At 44.9% G+C, this 18,505-nt stretch overlaps 1 protein-coding gene and 1 long non-coding RNA gene across 2 annotated transcripts in view; one reads left to right on the plus strand and one right to left on the minus strand.

Moving 5' to 3' along the window:
* The window catches only part of LOC142582691 (uncharacterized), a 43,648-nt gene extending 32,532 nt beyond the window's left edge, over positions 1-11,116 (plus strand). The window contains exons 5-6 of the long non-coding RNA XR_012828470.1: positions 5,894-6,132; positions 10,985-11,116. This is a non-coding gene — a long non-coding RNA (uncharacterized LOC142582691). The remainder of the gene's footprint in view (positions 1-5,893; positions 6,133-10,984) is intronic.
* LOC142582690 (colorectal mutant cancer protein) overlaps positions 1-12,877 on the minus strand; it is a 34,005-nt gene extending 21,128 nt beyond the window's left edge. The window contains exons 1-10 of the mRNA XM_075692641.1: positions 12,447-12,877; positions 10,956-11,200; positions 10,333-10,481; positions 9,989-10,245; positions 8,206-8,315; positions 7,916-8,058; positions 6,843-7,079; positions 5,906-6,100; positions 2,066-2,227; positions 1,716-1,938 (exon numbers count right to left, since the gene is read on the minus strand). Of these exons, the coding sequence (XP_075548756.1) occupies positions 1,716-1,938; positions 2,066-2,227; positions 5,906-6,100; positions 6,843-7,079; positions 7,916-8,058; positions 8,206-8,315; positions 9,989-10,245; positions 10,333-10,481; positions 10,956-11,200; positions 12,447-12,571 (1,846 nt within the window). The 5' untranslated portion in view covers positions 12,572-12,877. The remainder of the gene's footprint in view (positions 1-1,715; positions 1,939-2,065; positions 2,228-5,905; positions 6,101-6,842; positions 7,080-7,915; positions 8,059-8,205; positions 8,316-9,988; positions 10,246-10,332; positions 10,482-10,955; positions 11,201-12,446) is intronic.
* Positions 12,878-18,505: the final 5,628 nt, after the last annotated feature.

Here is an 18,505-nt window from a genome sequence, read left to right on the forward strand (position 1 = left end):
TCGTTGTCACTCTCAGACAGCTGAAAGCGGTCATTGTAGATGAGGGACTGGGTAGGCACCGATGTTCGAAGGAACTCACTGATGCCGACTTGGGTCACTGGGCATGTGCCAGTAGGTGTGTGCCACTCTTGAGTTTATATAAAATTCGAGGCCAACTTGTGTAACTAGGTATGTGTCAATGGCAAATGGGCTGCTCTAAAATGACAAATAAGGTCCCTTAAAGTTCTCCGATGCTGAATCGAACCCACATAAGATGCGAGACTGGATATGTACCGCTGTTCTAAGAAACACTTTGACGCCATCTTGAAGCAGTAGGTATGTGCCATTCAGTCTGTGTTCGTCTTCAATTAATCTCTTTGACGTCAACTTTAGTCACTGGGTACATGCCAGTACATGTGTGTTGCTCTTCAATGAAAGTTTTTGACGCCAACTTGGGTAACTAGGTTGCCACTGGAAATATGCCGCTCTAGAATGATGAAAAAGATTTCTTAAGTTTCTCCGATGCTAAACAGAATCAAACCTATGTTACAAGAGTTCCACAAGGACAGCAACCTGGCACATTAGCAGGCTCAGTGTTTGCAGGCACTGGGGTGCCATGCTTCCCATCTCAGAGGCCATGCGCGACTTCTCAGCCATGCCATTAGGTGATGCAGTGTGTCCAGAAAGAAGCAGGAGAGACGAGCCTGGCTGCCACATGATGCATTTCCCAGAGTTTGCACACACCGGCGTGCCATGCATTTCGGAGGCCATGTGTAGACTTCGTGGTAGTGGTGCTATATGGCGTGGAGTGTTCTTAGGGAAGTACCATAGAGATTTCCCACTGCAGTACATGCCTCATACATGCAACTCGTTTTGATGGTAGTAATATGTTGTGTCACTATGTTAATTCAATGCTAATGCTTATTTCTTCAATGTCTTTGCAACTATGAATTATATGGTGGCCTACACTGTGACCAATAACTTTGCCAGTTTGTCCGGCAGCACTTGCAAGTTTCCAGAAATCTATTTTGCCTCTAGCTTCAGAAGTAAAACAACTTTTGAGTTAGCTTTTGTAGTAAATATAGTGCATCATCATCAGCCCACATGGAAACTTGTTCTGTTACCATCTTGTGATGACAATGGCGTTCATATTGCCTCTGGTGGTCAGTAATTTTCAATGCCGTGAATGCCATTTAGATCCACTTCAATTGAAGACATGGGCAATATCGGGCAAATATGGCATCTTGATGTGGCCGTCACGAGGTGTCAACGCAAAAGAAAGAGGCCAGCCTGCAATGCTGGCTGAAGTGTGTTCCATTTAAAGCATGTAAATTGCAGTACGCCTGCAGTCTTGGTCATGATAACAGCATGGGCTTTGTGCATCATTTAATCGATGTGGCTATGCTGGCTGATGATCATGCCGGAAATACCCCTGAAAGTAATTTTTTGTGATTTATTTATTATTTATTTACTTATTTGGTTTAACATGACGGATAGGGGCTACAAGAGGCACTATAATGGAAGGCTCCGGATTAATCTTGACTATCTGGTGTTCTTTAATAAGCACATAATCTAAATGCATGAATGTTTTTGCATTTTGCCCCACACTGAAATGTGATCGTAATGGCTGGGAATGGAACCTGCAACCTTGTGCTCAGCAGCAGAATGCCATAGCCACTGAGCTACCATGACAGATCACTTGTGGTTACCACATTGCAAAGCAGAAAACAACTCACAAGGGGAAGCTGCTCTGTAGTTTGCCAGAGGTCGACCAGTGTCAGCCAGGGCCAGCAACGCATCGAATGCCTCTAGAGCTCGATCGCTACAGGCCAGGGCCAGTTGCAGGGCAGTCTGGTTCGACTCATGCTTTCCCAGAAGCACACTGAGCCGATCGCACTGGCCTCGGCTCTCTTCCAGCGCCAGCTGAAGAAGGTCATTTTGGCATCGGAGGTGCTCCACCTTGGAAAAGCACACAGTGCACGAGTTGCAAAAGCACAGATGGAACACTGTTCCACGGCAACTTACACCTGCAGCACACAGGCACAAAAAATGACTACCTGGTTCTTCAGCATACATGCACACGCACCTTGCTGCTTAGACGCTCTATCTCCACTTCAAATTCACGTACACGGCCCTCGGGAAGGGGAGAGCCTGAAGAGCAGAGCCGCTGGGCAGCAATGGCTTCCTGAGTGTGTGCCTCTTCTTGCAGCTGCTGCACCAGCTGCTCAGCTACCTTGCTGCTGGAGATCTGTGTAAGGAGGCACCGTACTAAGAAACCAAGCACGAAGTTCGCAAGTTGCCACTTCCATCTGTCAAGGCTGCACACTGAATTGACTGCTCACAAAACTAGGGAGCATGGATATGATGACAGTAACATGTACAGGGCAGACATCTGGCAAGCATTCTTTTCATGCTGTTCATTGCCCAGAGTGCCAGTAGGCTGGACTGAAGAAATACAATGCCGCCACACGGAGCCATCATACTGAATATCACCATATTTTCCTGAATATAAGCACCCCCTTTTTCTTTCATGCCTCTAGTGGCCAAACTGACGGAAGGTTGGTAATGTCTGACTAACAAATATAATATTATATGCTTATGGAGGAACCAAAATTAGGCAATTTAATGTGATTTTGACTGTACGAAAAATTATGGTAGACTAAGTAAATTACTGATTATTGTCATGGCTCTCTGCTGTATTCACTCATTCAAGCTGTCACTAGACATGAAGTCCTTCGTATCACCGCTAGAGCTGTTAACAAGTTGTCCTTCAGCTTCACAGAACGTTCTTGTGATACTATTTAAGCACGTTGGCATGACAGCAGATCATAACCACTTCCACACTAGCTGAAAGCCAATGCTGCTAACTTTTGTGGTGTAATAATTTCTGCCAAATTTCAACTGTGAGAGCAAAACTGGATGGCTGAAGAGTGCACAACTGGCATTACCCAGCAGACACCAGCGTTGCGGAGTGGCAACTCTGGAGTTTAATTGATTTCGGAATCATTCCACATTTTGAAACACCCAGAATGGGATGGGAATGGAACTATGGCAACAATCCGACAGATGGAATGAGAATGCAATGGGAAGCCGAGATGACAGAATGGAATTGGAATGGTACAAAACAGCCAAACTTGTTAATTTGTCATTTAGGCTAAACTAGAACTTGTCAATACTATATTGTATTTCTCCTGCCAGTTCTTTCAGTGTCTGTCTACCTTTAGGTGACCACCTCTGCAGCGGTAAAAATAAACAATGCCGTATTTTGCACATTCTACATTTCTAAAGAAATGGAAACCTTTCTGTGTTACAAGATTGAAGTGCATTTAAAGACAGCAGCTTCCAGATGTCAAGAAATATGATTCGGTTTAGCAAGATAACACTTGACCTACGACAGAAATTTGGAGGCAAAAAAATGATGTTGCACCTTGCACGAGTCTACGGTGATTTAAGATGTACGTCACGTTTTTTGGCACACTGTCGAGTAAGCGCAATAACAAGAGGACAGAGGAGTCCGAAAAAAAAATTTTGCCCCTTAATATGCCTGTAGGTGCGAAACAAAAAATATCACTCTGCAAAGCATATCAACGTGTTTTGCTTTTATGTTAGTCCTCAAAATGACAGAATCTAGCTGGATGCATGGCATACACGACACTGCAAGATTATTTTCTCCTTTGCTTTACGTGGATTAGTTTCGGACGGATTACAGATTCTTTCGAAATGGCAGATCTTCTTTAGAACACAGGCCTTCCTTGTGTCGCAGCAATCGATGTGGTTGTGAACTGCCTAACATGTGTGCAGCTTAAGTGAAGCTAACCTCAGTGGTCATAAGTTGGCAGCTGTATACTACAGTACGTGAAGAATCGGTGCACTGTGATGTCAGAAATTAGTGTCATGTTTAGCTTAACCCTAAATGGAAGAAAAAGTATGTAAACATGCCGAAGCATAATTTCACTTATGAAGGCCTTGATTACTATAAACCATTTTTGAAATTATGGTTTTAAAGAAGCCTAGAGAGTGAGCCTTTGCTCTGGCTCCTTGCTTTATCCCTTTGCTGTGGCTTTGAAAAGTGGGCTGCAATTCACTCTGTCATAACAAATTGGCATCTTTTGGAGATATATTGATCACCACAAACTGAATATGTTTAGGAATCACATGAAATATCAGTAGCTTCTAATCCATGCAATTAACATATGCTTGTTGACGCTATTTGACAAGCAAGACAATAAAATTTATATAATAATGTTTATATATTTCTTTGTCTAGTCTTATTAAACATGTATAATTAATTGCCTTGAGTGCACATCTGGTGTATGTGTCTGCGAAATAAGGTTCCCTGTGTATGGGTACTGTATTATTGACCAGGCATGTACTCTACAATCCAAGTGTTCTCACAGTGATTCTTTTGAGGGCTGACAATCCTTTTTACAGCTCTAGGCAGAGACATTTCTCCAGAAACCAAACCTCACAAAATGCTTCTTGTAAAAATTTATGCAGATCGAACACTCATCTTGAAATCTTTGTGAAGCGATTAATCAGATGCTGTCGATTCGTCCATTTCAGTCCCGCATCCTTTGTGCAAAGGAAACTGGCATGTGCACCTGTCTTCTCATGCACCCGTGGTGATCATCTCAAAGATCTAATTGGTGATGGCATGATAGAAGTGTACATGTGATTTTGACCTAATGGCTGGAGCATCTGGCTGCTGTGTTGGAGAACCAAGGGTCTACACCACCGTCGGGCACATAATTTCGTTTTCTTTTCTTTCTTTATGTGAGCTATTCAGCAAGACAGCAGCGCCCAGCCATGGTTAGGAAAGTCTGGGAGAGTTCACAAAGAAAGCTTCACTTTAATAGAGTAGAGAATTGAGATATTACAGGCAACAATGCTGTGCAGAGATAGCAGGCCACAATCATCTTGCTTATGAGAAAAATATTGTGCATAAATTATTTGTAGCGTTGTTAAGACTTCAAAAATATGTCTTTACTTATGAGGCATGCAAGTAGATAATAAACAATTATAGAGAAAGCGTTAATTTACTGGAATTGGACGAATGGATTCGTTCAGCTCAGTCACTCCAGAAGTGGGAATGGTCCAACTGTCACCATTTTGAGGAGTTAAACAAGTGGAATTAATGAGGATTTCCACTCTCTGGAATGGAGTGGCAACGGAATGGAAGGTACCACTCTGTAACTCTGGTAGACACCCATTAGTTGCTTGACCAATTCGACTTCACCACCAGGTGAGCATGAGTGATCATTTTTGTCAAGCTGCTGCATCGCTTACGTCAGGCTCACATGACAGTGAGATCAAGCTCTTGCAGCTGGGATGCCTATAGGCTCTGCCACAATGTGGCACAGTGCTCCACACTGGCCACGTGACCACCACGATCCCGAGCATCAAAGATTCCTAGCAGTAGACAATGAAGTCACCTGGTACCGTGTTTCCTGGTGTCACTATTTAACTTGTTGGGGAACAAACACTGCATTTGAAAAAAAAAAAAAAAACACTGGACATGACAATCTGCAGCTGTAGCCTTTCTTAGCTGGTTGGCTTGGCTTGTCCGGTGATTTGCGTGTAGTTGGTGATTACTCATTTGACTAAGCTTTGCTACTTTGGTTTGGAAGAGGTGCTGGCAACGTACTGAAACAAAAACATTGCTCTTTCTGTTTATCACGGTGGCAGAATTAGCATGTGGTCGTGCAGGCAGAGTCGGAATTATAGAATAGCGCACTGTAAACAGTCTGAAATTTCTGTCGTCCATATACATTATCTCTGTGGGGCAAATGATAGTGCTGTGAAAGTGTCTGAAAACAGAGCGTGTCCGAATTATTTTATGTTCTATGAGCAGTCATACTTTGAGTGGCGTGTACTGCAGTTGTCTGAGACTGTCTCACACTGCCAAAAACCGCAGACTCATACTCACCCCAAGGCTGGCCATTTCTGATCCAAGGATAAGCCTCGGTGAAGCAGGGGGTTCTGTTTTGCGCAAGCGGACTCGCTCAGCCATCTTGGCCACAGGTTGTGCTGCCTGCTCAGCCAATGGGGATGCGCTGCCACCTGGAATCTGACCACAGCTACTCTGGGGACTTGTGGCAACACGTTGCTGGAGGTCACGAAACTGAGGAAGTCAACAGATAGAGCACACTCCATGTAAGTAATAAAAACTTCTTTCTAATTTGTATTTACAGCTGAAACCCTGTACCATAGAACCTTAGTAATACATTTTCTTCACTTAGAACATTGCTAACCTCTGCGATGCTAACAGCATGTTCAGAATGTTTGCATACTATGTTCTATTCCTGCAGTCCCATGACACAGTACAAAAATTTACAATGCACATGCTGGAACCTACGTGAAGTGAAAGTTTCACCAAGCAGTTCTCTCATGTGGACATGCTTTTGTGCACACAAGCTGTGTGATGTGATGCACGTGCCTGTTGCCTCAAGGAGTTACTTGGCATTGGCACAGCAGAAGTATACATGCGAATAGTATGACCTAATGGTCAGAGCACTGGGAGACCAAGGCTAAATTCCACCATGGGACATGTAATATTTTTATTTTCTGTGTGCGAACTATACAGCAAGATAGCAGCACCCGTTAGCAACGCTCAGCAATGTCCAGAAATGTTTGCTTAAAAAAGCTTTACTCTAAAAACCCTCCTGTGGAATACTACAGTGTTTGTGATGTGATGGTGGAATTGAATGTTGCCATGGTAACTGAAAACCCTGGCTGTCATAGGAATGGAGTACATGTAACCTCTTGCCAAGTGGACAAGGGGTTTCGAGGCATGGACGGAAAGTAGACGGGGTCAGCGCTGAACGTGACAAAGACAGCTGTTGGTTGTTAAAGAAAAAACTTGCCTTGCGCTGGCAGCGATCCCTGTCCTCACGTAGTGCAGCTGTAGCAGCCCTTGCCCTCTGCAAGTCGGCTTCCTGGCGAGCCAGCCGCTCCTGCAGGCTTACATTTTGTGACCGCAGAGCCGCCATTTCCTCCTGCAGCTGGGATGCCTGTAAGCTCTGGCACGATGTGGCACGGTGCTCCACACTTGTCACGTGACCACCACGCACGCCATGGCTGCTACTGCTACTGCGAAAGCCCTGCACAAGGCATTTTCCAAATACGCATCTGAGCCAGCTTATAGCTAAATCTTCTGCTTAGCTGGGGAGGATGGGAATGTTTCAAATTGCACACAGGGACACAGGTTGCGCACTGCATTGCCGGTTCTTATGAAAATCAGAACTACTCAAGTTTGTTTGCTCTATCAATTGATTCGTTAGGCTTAACATTCCAAAGCAACACTGAGGCTATGACAGGCGCCACAGTGGAGGACTCTATTAATTTTGACCACCTGGTGTTCATTAACGTGCGTACCACATTTCACCCCTATTGAAATGTGGTGGCTTAAGCCGGAAATTGAACCTGCGACCTCATGCTCAGCCGCAGAACAACACAGCCACTGAGCCGCTGCAATGAATATTAATTTGTTGAACAAAAAGCATGAGACACCCTATCTCACTTCCACGTGCCCACTTTCCTCCTAAGTTTTCACATCTTACACTTGATTCAAGGGAGGCGTCACCATAACGGTGGTAAAGAAGTATAACCTTCCAGGTTATTAACTGTTCCTGGTTTTGTCTTCTCTCTCTTCCCATCAATTGCAAAGATGAAAAGCAGGGCTGTTAACAGGCTTTTCCAGCATGCCATAGTAAAAGCTAAGATTGGTAAATTAATGCTTAAAACAAAAGCTAAATTTATTTATACAATCATGCACTTCCTTAAAAATTTAATGCCCGGGACCACACCCCAAGAGGATTGTTTTAATGTGGCAAAAAAATTTTTCTCAGGCACCTTTAAAAAAACTGGAAGCATTTTCATCGAAAGCTAAAAATTTACGTCAAGCAAACAGGCATTTCTGAAGGCACTGTTGCCTCACCTGGGGCTTCTCATCAAAGCTTTCATTGTCTCCAAGGCCACTACTGGTATCTTCTCCTTCATGAGTTTGCACTGGAACAACTACTTCTGTGGTGGTACATTTTCCGGAAATAACATCAGTAAACTCTGGTGGGGATTCGTTGTCTGAAAAGAAAGAAAGCAAAAAGTGGGGGGAGGGGGGGGGGAGGCCCTTCATCACAATATCACTGCTGGCACTGTGCATTTTGAGCATCAATGCAGATGACAAAAAGACATGCAAAAGTGTGAGTTCATAACGCAGAATATAGTCACCTTTGTCACTAATAGACTCTGTAGCTAAGTTCTCGTTGCTTGTGCAGTGGCTCAAGACATCACTGATCCTTGATTCATCTCCCGACTGCTGACTGTACTCATCCTCTTCCCTACAGGGAAATGCTTAAATCAGTGACAAAATTAAAGCACAGCCACATTGCAGTACCACATGAGCTTGAGAAAAAGCCTGTAGATTTCTTTTCACTTAACGGGACACTAAAGGTAAAACAATGTTGAGCTGTATTAGTAAATCATGATTATACAATACAAAAAAGTGCCACTCTTGCAGCCAGAGGAGGCTTCATAAGCGAGAAAATATACACAAACGAAACACAGGTGGCACCGCCATCTCCAAGTTCTCACACCAGCTTGCTGTGAGGTCAAGGATGTCGACTGTGTCTGCTCAGGCCTAGTTAACATTTTTATCAGTAAAGATGGACTACAGTGTATTATAATGGAGTCAAAAATGGAACCTGGCAAGTTTCAAGAATTTCTGCTATGTCAGAAGAGCCCAAATATGAAACAATATTTTGAAATCCAAGATGTCACAGTGACGGACCACGCTGGGGCATCGGAGATTAAAGAAATTAAAGTGTGGTCTTCTTTTTCTTTTCCAGAAAAAAAGAAAAATACCTAGTTAGTTTAAACTGATGTAGTGTTTTTCTTTATTATCCCTTTAAATCTGAGGGCAAGTTTCTTGTCTATGGCTACATACACAAATTAAGCGTGAACAGCACTCCTTCGATTTGAAAAGCCAATGCACTTGTGGCCATCTGTAATGTAACTTGGACGGGTGGCGGTTGTGGCTAGTTGGTTTTCCATAATGCTGGTGCATCACAAAGCAGGACAGAGAGACAAAGAAAAGACACAGACAAGCACTCATCTTCGTCTTTTCTGTGTCCATCTTTCCTGCTTCACACTGCACCAGTTAACATCTACAATACCTTTAAATGTTTTTGCTTCAGTCTCAGCTGCAAGTTTAGTCATCTAAGATTACAGTACTGTATGGAGCAAGCAAATTGTTCTTGTTTACACATGTGCATGCTTCACAAATATGTGGTACATCATGGCCACAGCTGCTTCCTGAGCACATAGAATTGCCATCCTTATGGCCGTTTTCACATTGTAACTGTTGCAAACATGATTGTAAATCAAGGTAGCATTTGCGATGTCTCCAAGATAATATTTTTGTAGTTATGTAAATCTGGGATGAATTTCTCTTACTTGAAAGTTATGTTATTAAAATTAATCATTTTCAGGTTAACTCTCGTAGCATAGAAAGGCGTGGTAATTTTAATTCGGCTGAACCTCAGTTACGGCTTAGTGCACTTAATTTCACACACACAAACAAGAACAGATAACCAAACCACAGTTCTTCCTTTAGCAACGTTGCCACATATGAAAACGCAGCAAAGTTCTTTACGTAACTGAGCATAATGGCAACGTCTCATAACTGAGGTTCAGCATCACTGCAGTCAACCTGCCAATATAACCTGGCTGTCAAATGACTGCCATTTTTTACCTTTACACACATTCCCATCTCCTCTGCATTCTTATCTCAGAAAAGCAATAAGCTTACCAAAAGGGGTTTGTACTGTGATAGGTGTCAAATATGAGGGTGCAGCTGCTAAACGTGTACGGCCCTTATTAGAGAACGAATGATAACGGCATTACACCTAGTACCTAACTTAAGCTTGTTCATTGGTTGCAAGAGCTTGCTCACAGTACACAGACAAAAATGGTCAGTGAAATTAACACATAGCAGGAGGAAACAGGCACTGACTTGATCACTGCAGACCTCTGGATGTCAAGCTTCTTGGAGAGTTCAGCGATGACACTGTGGAGTTCTGTGATGCGCTCCTCATAACGCTGCGCCTGCTGTTCCAGCCGATCTTCTTGGTCCCGAGAAACCTGCAGGCGTTGCAGCTGCCGTTTGCTCAGCTTCCTCTCCAGAGCATCTTTCTCCTGGGACACTTGCTGTAGTCGACCAGCGAGGTCGTACACTTCATTTTTCAGCGATGATATAGCAGCCAGATGTAACTGGTAGGAAGGTTAGTGCAACGTTATGAGCAAGGACCAACACTTTCAGGTGGCCTGTTATGCCAGCACTCAATTTTGCCCACTCACCTTGTTTGCCAGCTCAAGTAGGTCACCAGTGTTGCTGGGTATGGGTCCGCCAGAAGCTTCAATCAACCTCTGTAGCGTGTTAGGCTCTGGGCTCAAGTCTCGCGTGCCAGAGTCGAACTCCCAACTTTCATGCCGTTCGGATAGAGCTCCTGCAGTACCCACAGTGATGCAAAAAGTCAGATGTAAATTCCATGTGTATACATGGCAAGTTAAGGCAAGCAGGGACAAAGGAACTGTGCCATCGCCTGTCCTAATACAGAAGAAAAGGTGTCTATTCCTGAAACCACTTGGCTTGAGAACTTGATTTTATCAATACAAATGAGACCAAAGAAAATAAATGTTGATGTTTGAAATGGTTTAAAGCAAATGAATTTATCACAAATGGCTTGAGTTGCTGCATTCAAATTTCGAACACAACCTAAAAAAAAAAAAAATATGACCAACCCTCATAAGTGCACAGTTATCTACTGCTAGATGCAGCATGTGGCTTCGTGTTTCCCTCTTTGCTCAGCAGCTGCAAGCTGGGGCACACAGCAAAGGCTGCTACATAATTGAACATTGCCTCAAACACTGCAGTAGTGAATATGTTCAAAAATGATCTGTACACAAAACACTGCTCCTACCTTGACTAGCGTCACTCCCTGCCTTCCAGGAACCTGATGCCTGTGCAGATGTAGTGGGGCACCTTTCCAGTGTTTTCTCCTCTTCCTGATGTGTGAGGGCTTTGATCTCGCCCATAAGTTGCATGCGGCTCCGAAGAAACACGGCATACGAGATGCGCCCATCCTCATCAGCTCCGAGCTCTTCCATCAGCTCTGCGACGCTGTGCTCGAGATTCAGCTGACGGCACACTGCCAACAGGTCTTGGCTAAGTTGGTATAGCGGGAAAGAAGCAAATAGAGTGTTAGGAAAACAGTTGTGTCAGCACTTCGAACACTTTAGCATGATTTGTTCGCTAAACTTCTAAGTGTGAAAATAATTTATAATTTTTATTATCTATATATCTTTTTATTCGCCTGGTTTGCCACATGACATAATGTAAGGTTGAAATTACATTTAATCGTGGAGGGCCATTTCATGTAGTTCCTGCAAAAGTGACTTATAAAATGTACTGTCCATGAGCCATCGTTCATAGTTTTTTGGTCAGTTCTCAACTTCGCACCTCAGGTACACTTTCGCAGGTTGACATGTCCGAAGCAGATGGCGGACATCCACTGCAATCACCTCGGACACTGGATATTGTTTTCATATGGTTGGCTCCAGGTACCAATACTTCATTGCAGTAAACACTTGAAAACAAGAGGTGACAGCTCTTTACAGAAAGCATTAATGCGCTAATAAACGCAGGTATCGAAACACCTGTTGCGGAGAAATGGATTACATCATAGGAAGGTGCCGACATCAAGTCCTCACATGCTATACGCTTTTGCCATTTTATGCATTATAAGTGCTTTCAGCATGTTCACAAAAGGGGGATGGAACATGTGCGTTACCATTATCAATTAAATTCGCACGCTATCATCGCATATCATCACCCTGAATCATCCTTCTTGCACGTGGAATACAAGCAGCTCATTCCACTTTTTGGTGTTCAAGCACGGAGCAGCTCGCGAAGCAGGGCGTGATCGGTACCGCATCACTTCAGTAGAGACATCACTTCAGACGTATTATTGTGTGTTACAGCATCGAAGACGCACTTAAGAGCATTCAAATAATCCTTAGCTAAGGTCTGTGCTACTGGCTGTCAAAGTTTCAAATGCCTAGAGTCGCATTTTAGTGTGTGCAACAATAAAAAACAAGCTGGCTGCGCGGCACAAGTTTGGCCCACGTTAGGAGTCCTAGTAATAATCGCATCATTGTGACGTAGAAGACATGAAGGAGCCGTCATCTACAGACCTTACGGTAAAAGAATAGATCTGCAAGTCCATTTACTGTTCAGGAACACTGCGGCGGCGGTAGGCAGTCGAAACCATGCAACACGCTTAAATTCATATAATCGCAACCTGTTTGGCTGGAATTAGAAGCTTTTTCAGCTGGAACTCGGCTTGCTTACGACATCTGATGAAAATCAGTGCAGCGAAACTGCTACTAAAGATGAGCAAAGCTTCACTAGCCTGTCAATGTAACCGTCCCCGTTGCCATCACAGGTCTGGAAGAGCCGCCGAATCCGCTCTTCTTCCGGAGTTGAGCCGGAATCACTCCCACTAGATTCACTGTTCACGTCGCTGGCCATGTGCATTTCTACCCATGGGCAGCCTTAAAGGCGCGACTTGCAGTTCCAGCTGCGACCTGAAGTTCAGGACGTCAATTGTTTACATTAGGCCGAAGAGCCCTCTCCGGCGATGCCATATCGCACGGATCGCTCGGCGTGCGCTCAAGCAGGATACGCGCAAAGCTACCCGCTTCATAGCTGAAATGAGCTGTTGAATATATACCAGCAACCGAAAGAGTTAAGACTTAAGGCGTAAAAGCGCGCAAAGTAAACGGCAATCAGCTCGACCAAAGGGCAAGACCGAAATTACATTGATACGAAAACACATTTCCCCTCCCGAAACAGTAACTCTCTTGTTGCCAGACTACGACGCTATGCCCGCTAGCTTCAAGCCAATGCAGCATGGGCTCGCATGGCAAGGGCTGGAACACCAAAACGTAGAGTTGCCTTTCTATGAAGTAAATTTATCGCAAAGCAAGTAATTTGTACTAGATTGTAGTCAAGCAAAGTTGCAGCGAAAATTGAGACCGTACCTCTAACACATACAAGACTCGGTCAATCCGATATCTGCACCAAGCGTGCACTAAGAGCGCATACGATTCATTACGTCAATTGCAATCGAGCAAAATCAACGCCACATATCTGTTCATAATTTAACACACATATTTCCATTCTTTGCATACCGTCTTGCTTATATGCACCTTGGTTCTATGTATGACCACTGACATTTACCAGATGATAGGATGTTCAAGTCGTTCGAGGAGAAGGTATACAAATCAAATTACAGGTTCGTGTTTTCAAGACAGTAGACGGTCATATCTTTGACAGTGAAACAATCACATGGAAAATGTTCAGATTCAAGGAAAAGCTAGGTGACTAAAAGGCGGATATGCTGACCGAGCTAGATCAATGGAAAGTGGCAACAATAGAGGATCATAATGACCATATTTAAGAAATTAATGTTGCAAATGTTAAACACAAGATTCAAGAGGGAAAAGCGAGTTGGTTTGGCTATGCAACCATGCACCTAATAATTGAGGATATGAGTGCTGCAATGAAAAGCAGGCGATGAGGATAGATTCCATGGGCCAGAGGAAGAAAAGGTGGCCCAAGAGTTGGCAAAGTGCTATTGAGAGGGAGCTGAGGAAAGAGAAAGTAACAGAGTGAAGCGGAAGGAACTTGAAAATAGTTATGCCCTTGAACCTCGTTATAACGAAACGGGACCCACTTATGTTAAACCTCATTTTCACGAAGTAACTTTGTTCTGCTAATGGATATAACGAACTATAGGTTTATCTCTGAAACCAAAAATAACGACCGCGCAGCGACGCCACCGAGCCTATCGCTTTCCGTCAAGTTCTAGCTGCACTCGTTCTGCGCAGCAGTTCAATATTCCCGCGTCGAATACGCCGTCGAGAACACTGGTCTTTCTCACCGCCGTGCACACAGTGGTCGCGCACAAGGAGCACTGAATTCTTATCTTATCGCACATGGAGGAGGGAAAAACTATCGCGCCTCCCTTTCGCTGCGGCACATAGCTGGCGAGCCTATTGGCGGCGAGGAGTTACGGAGTCGCCATCTATCGGAAGCGCCTCGCTGGCGTAGTATGAGGGATCACGCGGCGCGCTTCTCATAGGTTTTGCTGTCAGCGCTCACTGAAAACCCCACGCACGAGCTCTCCTGAACATTTCTGTAAGTACTTTCGAAACGAGAGAAGTTTTTTACTGTATAATAATCTTGGGCAAACTGAAAGCACAGAATCGTTTACAGACGCTATCTCTTCACCGAATACGTACAGTGAACGCCACTGCGCGCGGTCGCCGCGATAGAGTTTCCCGAACCGGCTTATTGCGTGAGAGGTAGGTGAACGCTGAGAGCAAATTATGTGAAATAATTCTTATAGTGTTTGTATAACTAAATGGAGCGTAATAGAATGAAGCCTCAATGCAGCGATCACAGATTCGCAGCGACCGACTGCGCGTCTGAATGCTTGTCCGCGCACTGTTTCGCTTTCGCGGCGTGCACGTTTTCGCACCGTGCCATGAGCATTTGACAGTACACAAGCAACCATTGTTGCGTGGGCGCTATCAGAGCTGTTCAAAAATAATTTCATTGTAGAGACTTCGACGCCTACGGGGACTGTGATGTGCCGTCGCGATGATTCAATCTTTCTTTTTTCTTCTAAATTCTTGGACGTTTCAATATTATTTCTTGAGTTGCGTCGCACAGTATGTTTATCGGTGTTCTCAGCGTGCGATTTCTCGCTGCTTCTTTTTTGTAATCCAGTGCGCATTAATTCATAACACAAACATGACCATATGTTATGCTTCTTTTTAATGTGCTTCTTACCGCTCCCTTTCTACTCCAGTGAACATGCCAGTATCTATAACACCGACAACTTCATGGACCAAACCGTCATGACATTAGTCTGGCAGCGGACTCGGGCGAGCGTCTCAGTGCGCGTTTTCAGAACATCGCAGACCGGGCGCCGTAGCAGAAATCTTCCTCGCGTCTGTGCTTGCTGCATACCCGAGTTGTTGCCGATGACTGTTTGCCGGTTTTATGTTTCGCGAGCCAAGCTTCACGCAGCTTCATGTCCTGCGGCTACGTGTGAATAAGGCTGACACCGGGCTCCGTAGCGTATACGTTCGGCATTGCGGCACCGAGCAGCAGCTATACCTTGTTGCGCGCCTTCAAAGGCAGCCACTACCTATTGTAGTGCTTTCAAGCGTTGTAAAGGAGACACTTGAAGCGGGAAAATCTCGCCACTAAATGAGGACCGCAGCGTACGAGGAAATTTAAACTCGTTTTCAGCTCGCTTCGGCGCTCCCGAAGCAGCCGACGCGGCCGCTATGTACACGTGATCCATAATAGCACGTCACGCTGACGGTGGCGCCAGCTTTTCCAGTGGTGGAGCTCGAGGCCAATAGCTTCATCCTCCAAGATCGAAACCGCAACAGTCTTTATTCTATGACCGCAATGTCGCAGGACACGGCCTAGCTGCACCGCATCACGTATCGATGTTGATGCTTGCTAAAAACCAGTGCCTCTCTCTCTCACTGCGGCGCGCCGGGCTCTGCTGACGCGGCTAGGCGTGACCTTCGAGATCACGTGAAAGAGGCACGATCGAGCCGGCCAAGCCAAGCTCGCGCGCACACAGCGGGGTCACGAGAAAGCGGTGGAGCAGATAGTTTCGCTTTCAAGGGCCGAACGCGACCGCGTTTCTGGCGCTGTGCCAAGCTAGATTGACCGCATACTTCAACGGGTTTCACGACAATGAGTTAGCCAAGCGAAAGCGAAAGACCATTACATTGGAACATAAGGACGCTATCGTAACTGTTGTCGCGTCAGGTGTTAACCGCGTCACGCCGGAGTTTTTTGCTCTTGTTTTATTGAATTTTCATCGCACGCGCGGCTGCGTGGCGGAGCTGTAGTCTTTTTTGCATGTTCAAAGTCGTGTATACAATTGAGCATATACTACAGTAAATGGCGATAGTCGGTATAACAAAGTAAATGGATATAACAAACTAATTTCGGCTTCTCCTTCAACTTCGTTATAACGAGGTTCGAATGTAATGTATAGGATGGGACACAGCCAATAGAATTGCATATCTAACCTTCGTCGGCATCAAATGTTTTCTGACGACGGGACCCGAGTAAAAGTATTTCTGCAGCTTGAGCAAACCGCGTGGGTTTCAGATTTGCAGACTTTTTTGTACAGTAGAACGCCTCTGCAACAAAATGACCTGTATAACAAAGAACATCATAAGAAGCCAACAAGCAATGACACGAAGCAAAACACAGGGGAAATTACTTGTACTTACTAATTGAATTAAAGAAATGATAAATTAATGGAAATGAAAGTGGATAAGAAAACAACTTGCTGCACGCGGGGAACGATCACGTCTTCGCATTACGCTTACGATGTTCTACCAATTGAGCTACTGCGGTGCCGTCTTCCCATCCACTTTCTTAGGTATTTGTTTTTTTTTTACTAGTTGGGTTCTCGCCCGTGCTCTTGGGACAAAGGAACGACACAGTAGTGCAAGCAACCACGAGGCTAATGCCTTCTAGCCGGGCTGCTATCCACAAAGCATGCCGATGGGCGCGCGACAAATCGCGGAAGTCCGACTCACCACGACTGCACAGCGAGCGAATATGTTCACCCCATGCTAGCTAGACACCAGCGCCTGGACGTTCGCGCGTACGGTCACGCGAACGGGGGCGCGTTCGAACGATCGTGTTCGTCAATTCCGGTCTCGCAGAAGCATGGATTGGCACACGTGCAGAATGTCCGCGCCGCTTGCCGATCCGAGCCGAAGAGGAAGAACCTCCTCCAGCTGTCGCGCCCGACTAACCCCACCGCTAGGTGGCGCTAGCAGCGCAACACTCGCGCCATCTCTTGTACTACCCTGCAAGCATACCGACCGCTGCTGTAAAGCCACGCGGCGAAGCCGGATTACAGGGGAGGGGGGCTATGGGGGAAAACACCATATCAGGGGACGCATGAGTCGCGCATTCCCACGTACTAGAACTAACTCGGGGAGTGTTAGCCAGCGCCCCCATTCAGAAACCTTGGCGGCGGATGTAGAACATCCGTTCTGTCACAGGCGCCATGAGTACGTGATCTTTTTTGGGTGAAGGCAACTGGTCAATAAACCCACATATGCTATCTGAGGGCATCAATGTTGCCAGATTCGAGGCCCTCATTATGTAACAATCTGCTGTCAAGGTTTCTGAGTGGGGGTGCTGGCTAACACTCCCAGGGTTAGTTCCAGTAGTAAAAGAAAACATAAATACCCAAGAAAGTGGATGGGAAAATGGCACCGCGGCAGCTAAATTTATAGAGCATCGCAAGCGTAATGCGAAGACGTGGGATCGCCCACACCTGCGGCAAGTTGTTTATTCATCCATTTTCATTTCCATTAATTGATAATTTCTTTAATTCAATTAGTAAGTACAAGTAATTTCCCCTACGTTTTCCTTGGTGTCATTGTTTGTTGGCTTCTTATGATACGATTGATAAAAATTGGGCCCCTCGGTTAACCCCCTTTCTTCTTGTCTATTACATAACAAAGGTATCGAAACCGGCTACATTGATGCCCTCGGGTAGCATATGTGGGTTTATTGACCAGTTGCCTTCACGCAAAAAGATCACATGCTCGTGACGCCTGTCGCAGAAAGGATGTTCCACATCCGCTGCCAAGGTTTGCGAGTGGTGGCGCTTGCTAATACTCCGAAGATGAGCTCTTGCAGTAAAACATAAATACCCAAGAAAGTGGATAGGAAAACGGTGCCACGGTAGCTAAATTGGTAGAGCATCGCTCGCGTAACGTGAAGACGTGGGATCGTTCCCCACCTGCAGCAAGTTGTTTTTTCATCCACTTTCATTTCCATTAATTTACAATTTCTTTAATTCAATTAGTAAAAGTAATTTCCCCTATGTTTTCCTTGATGCCATTGTTTGTTAGCTTCTTATATGATTAATAAATATCGGGCCCCTCGGTTAACTTCTTTTCTTCTCCTGTATAACAAAGGGTTCCTTATGTTCTGGCCATATTCCTATGTTTGATATGTATTGTGAATGCCTCTACTGCAAATATATTACAACAGATTTACCAGTACAACAAAGGAAATGAGATGTTCCTGATAGCTTATTTGTTGCTTTACAATGAATGCACCATGTTTAACATTCGCAAGTGAACATTGAACATGCATGACAACGAATGTTCAAATCTTGCTGTGCAGCTCCAGGAACTGCTCAACTCGTATGCCATCAACCTTGTGTTGAACAAATCCTTTACAGCGAAAGACAAACATAGGATGCCCAAGTGCAAGTAATAAGCAGTGGCACCTTTATGAAATGTGTGTGCTCGCAGCATGTTGACTCCTTTTGTCAATGAAAACAGTTGTTTAGAAGGTAGAACAATTTTGGCAAGGTAATGTAACCAGCAAAATAAA

The sequence above is a fragment of the Dermacentor variabilis genome, chromosome 5, assembly GCF_050947875.1.
Source record: "Dermacentor variabilis isolate Ectoservices chromosome 5, ASM5094787v1, whole genome shotgun sequence".
In the NCBI taxonomy this organism is placed as follows: domain Eukaryota; kingdom Metazoa; phylum Arthropoda; class Arachnida; order Ixodida; family Ixodidae; genus Dermacentor; species Dermacentor variabilis.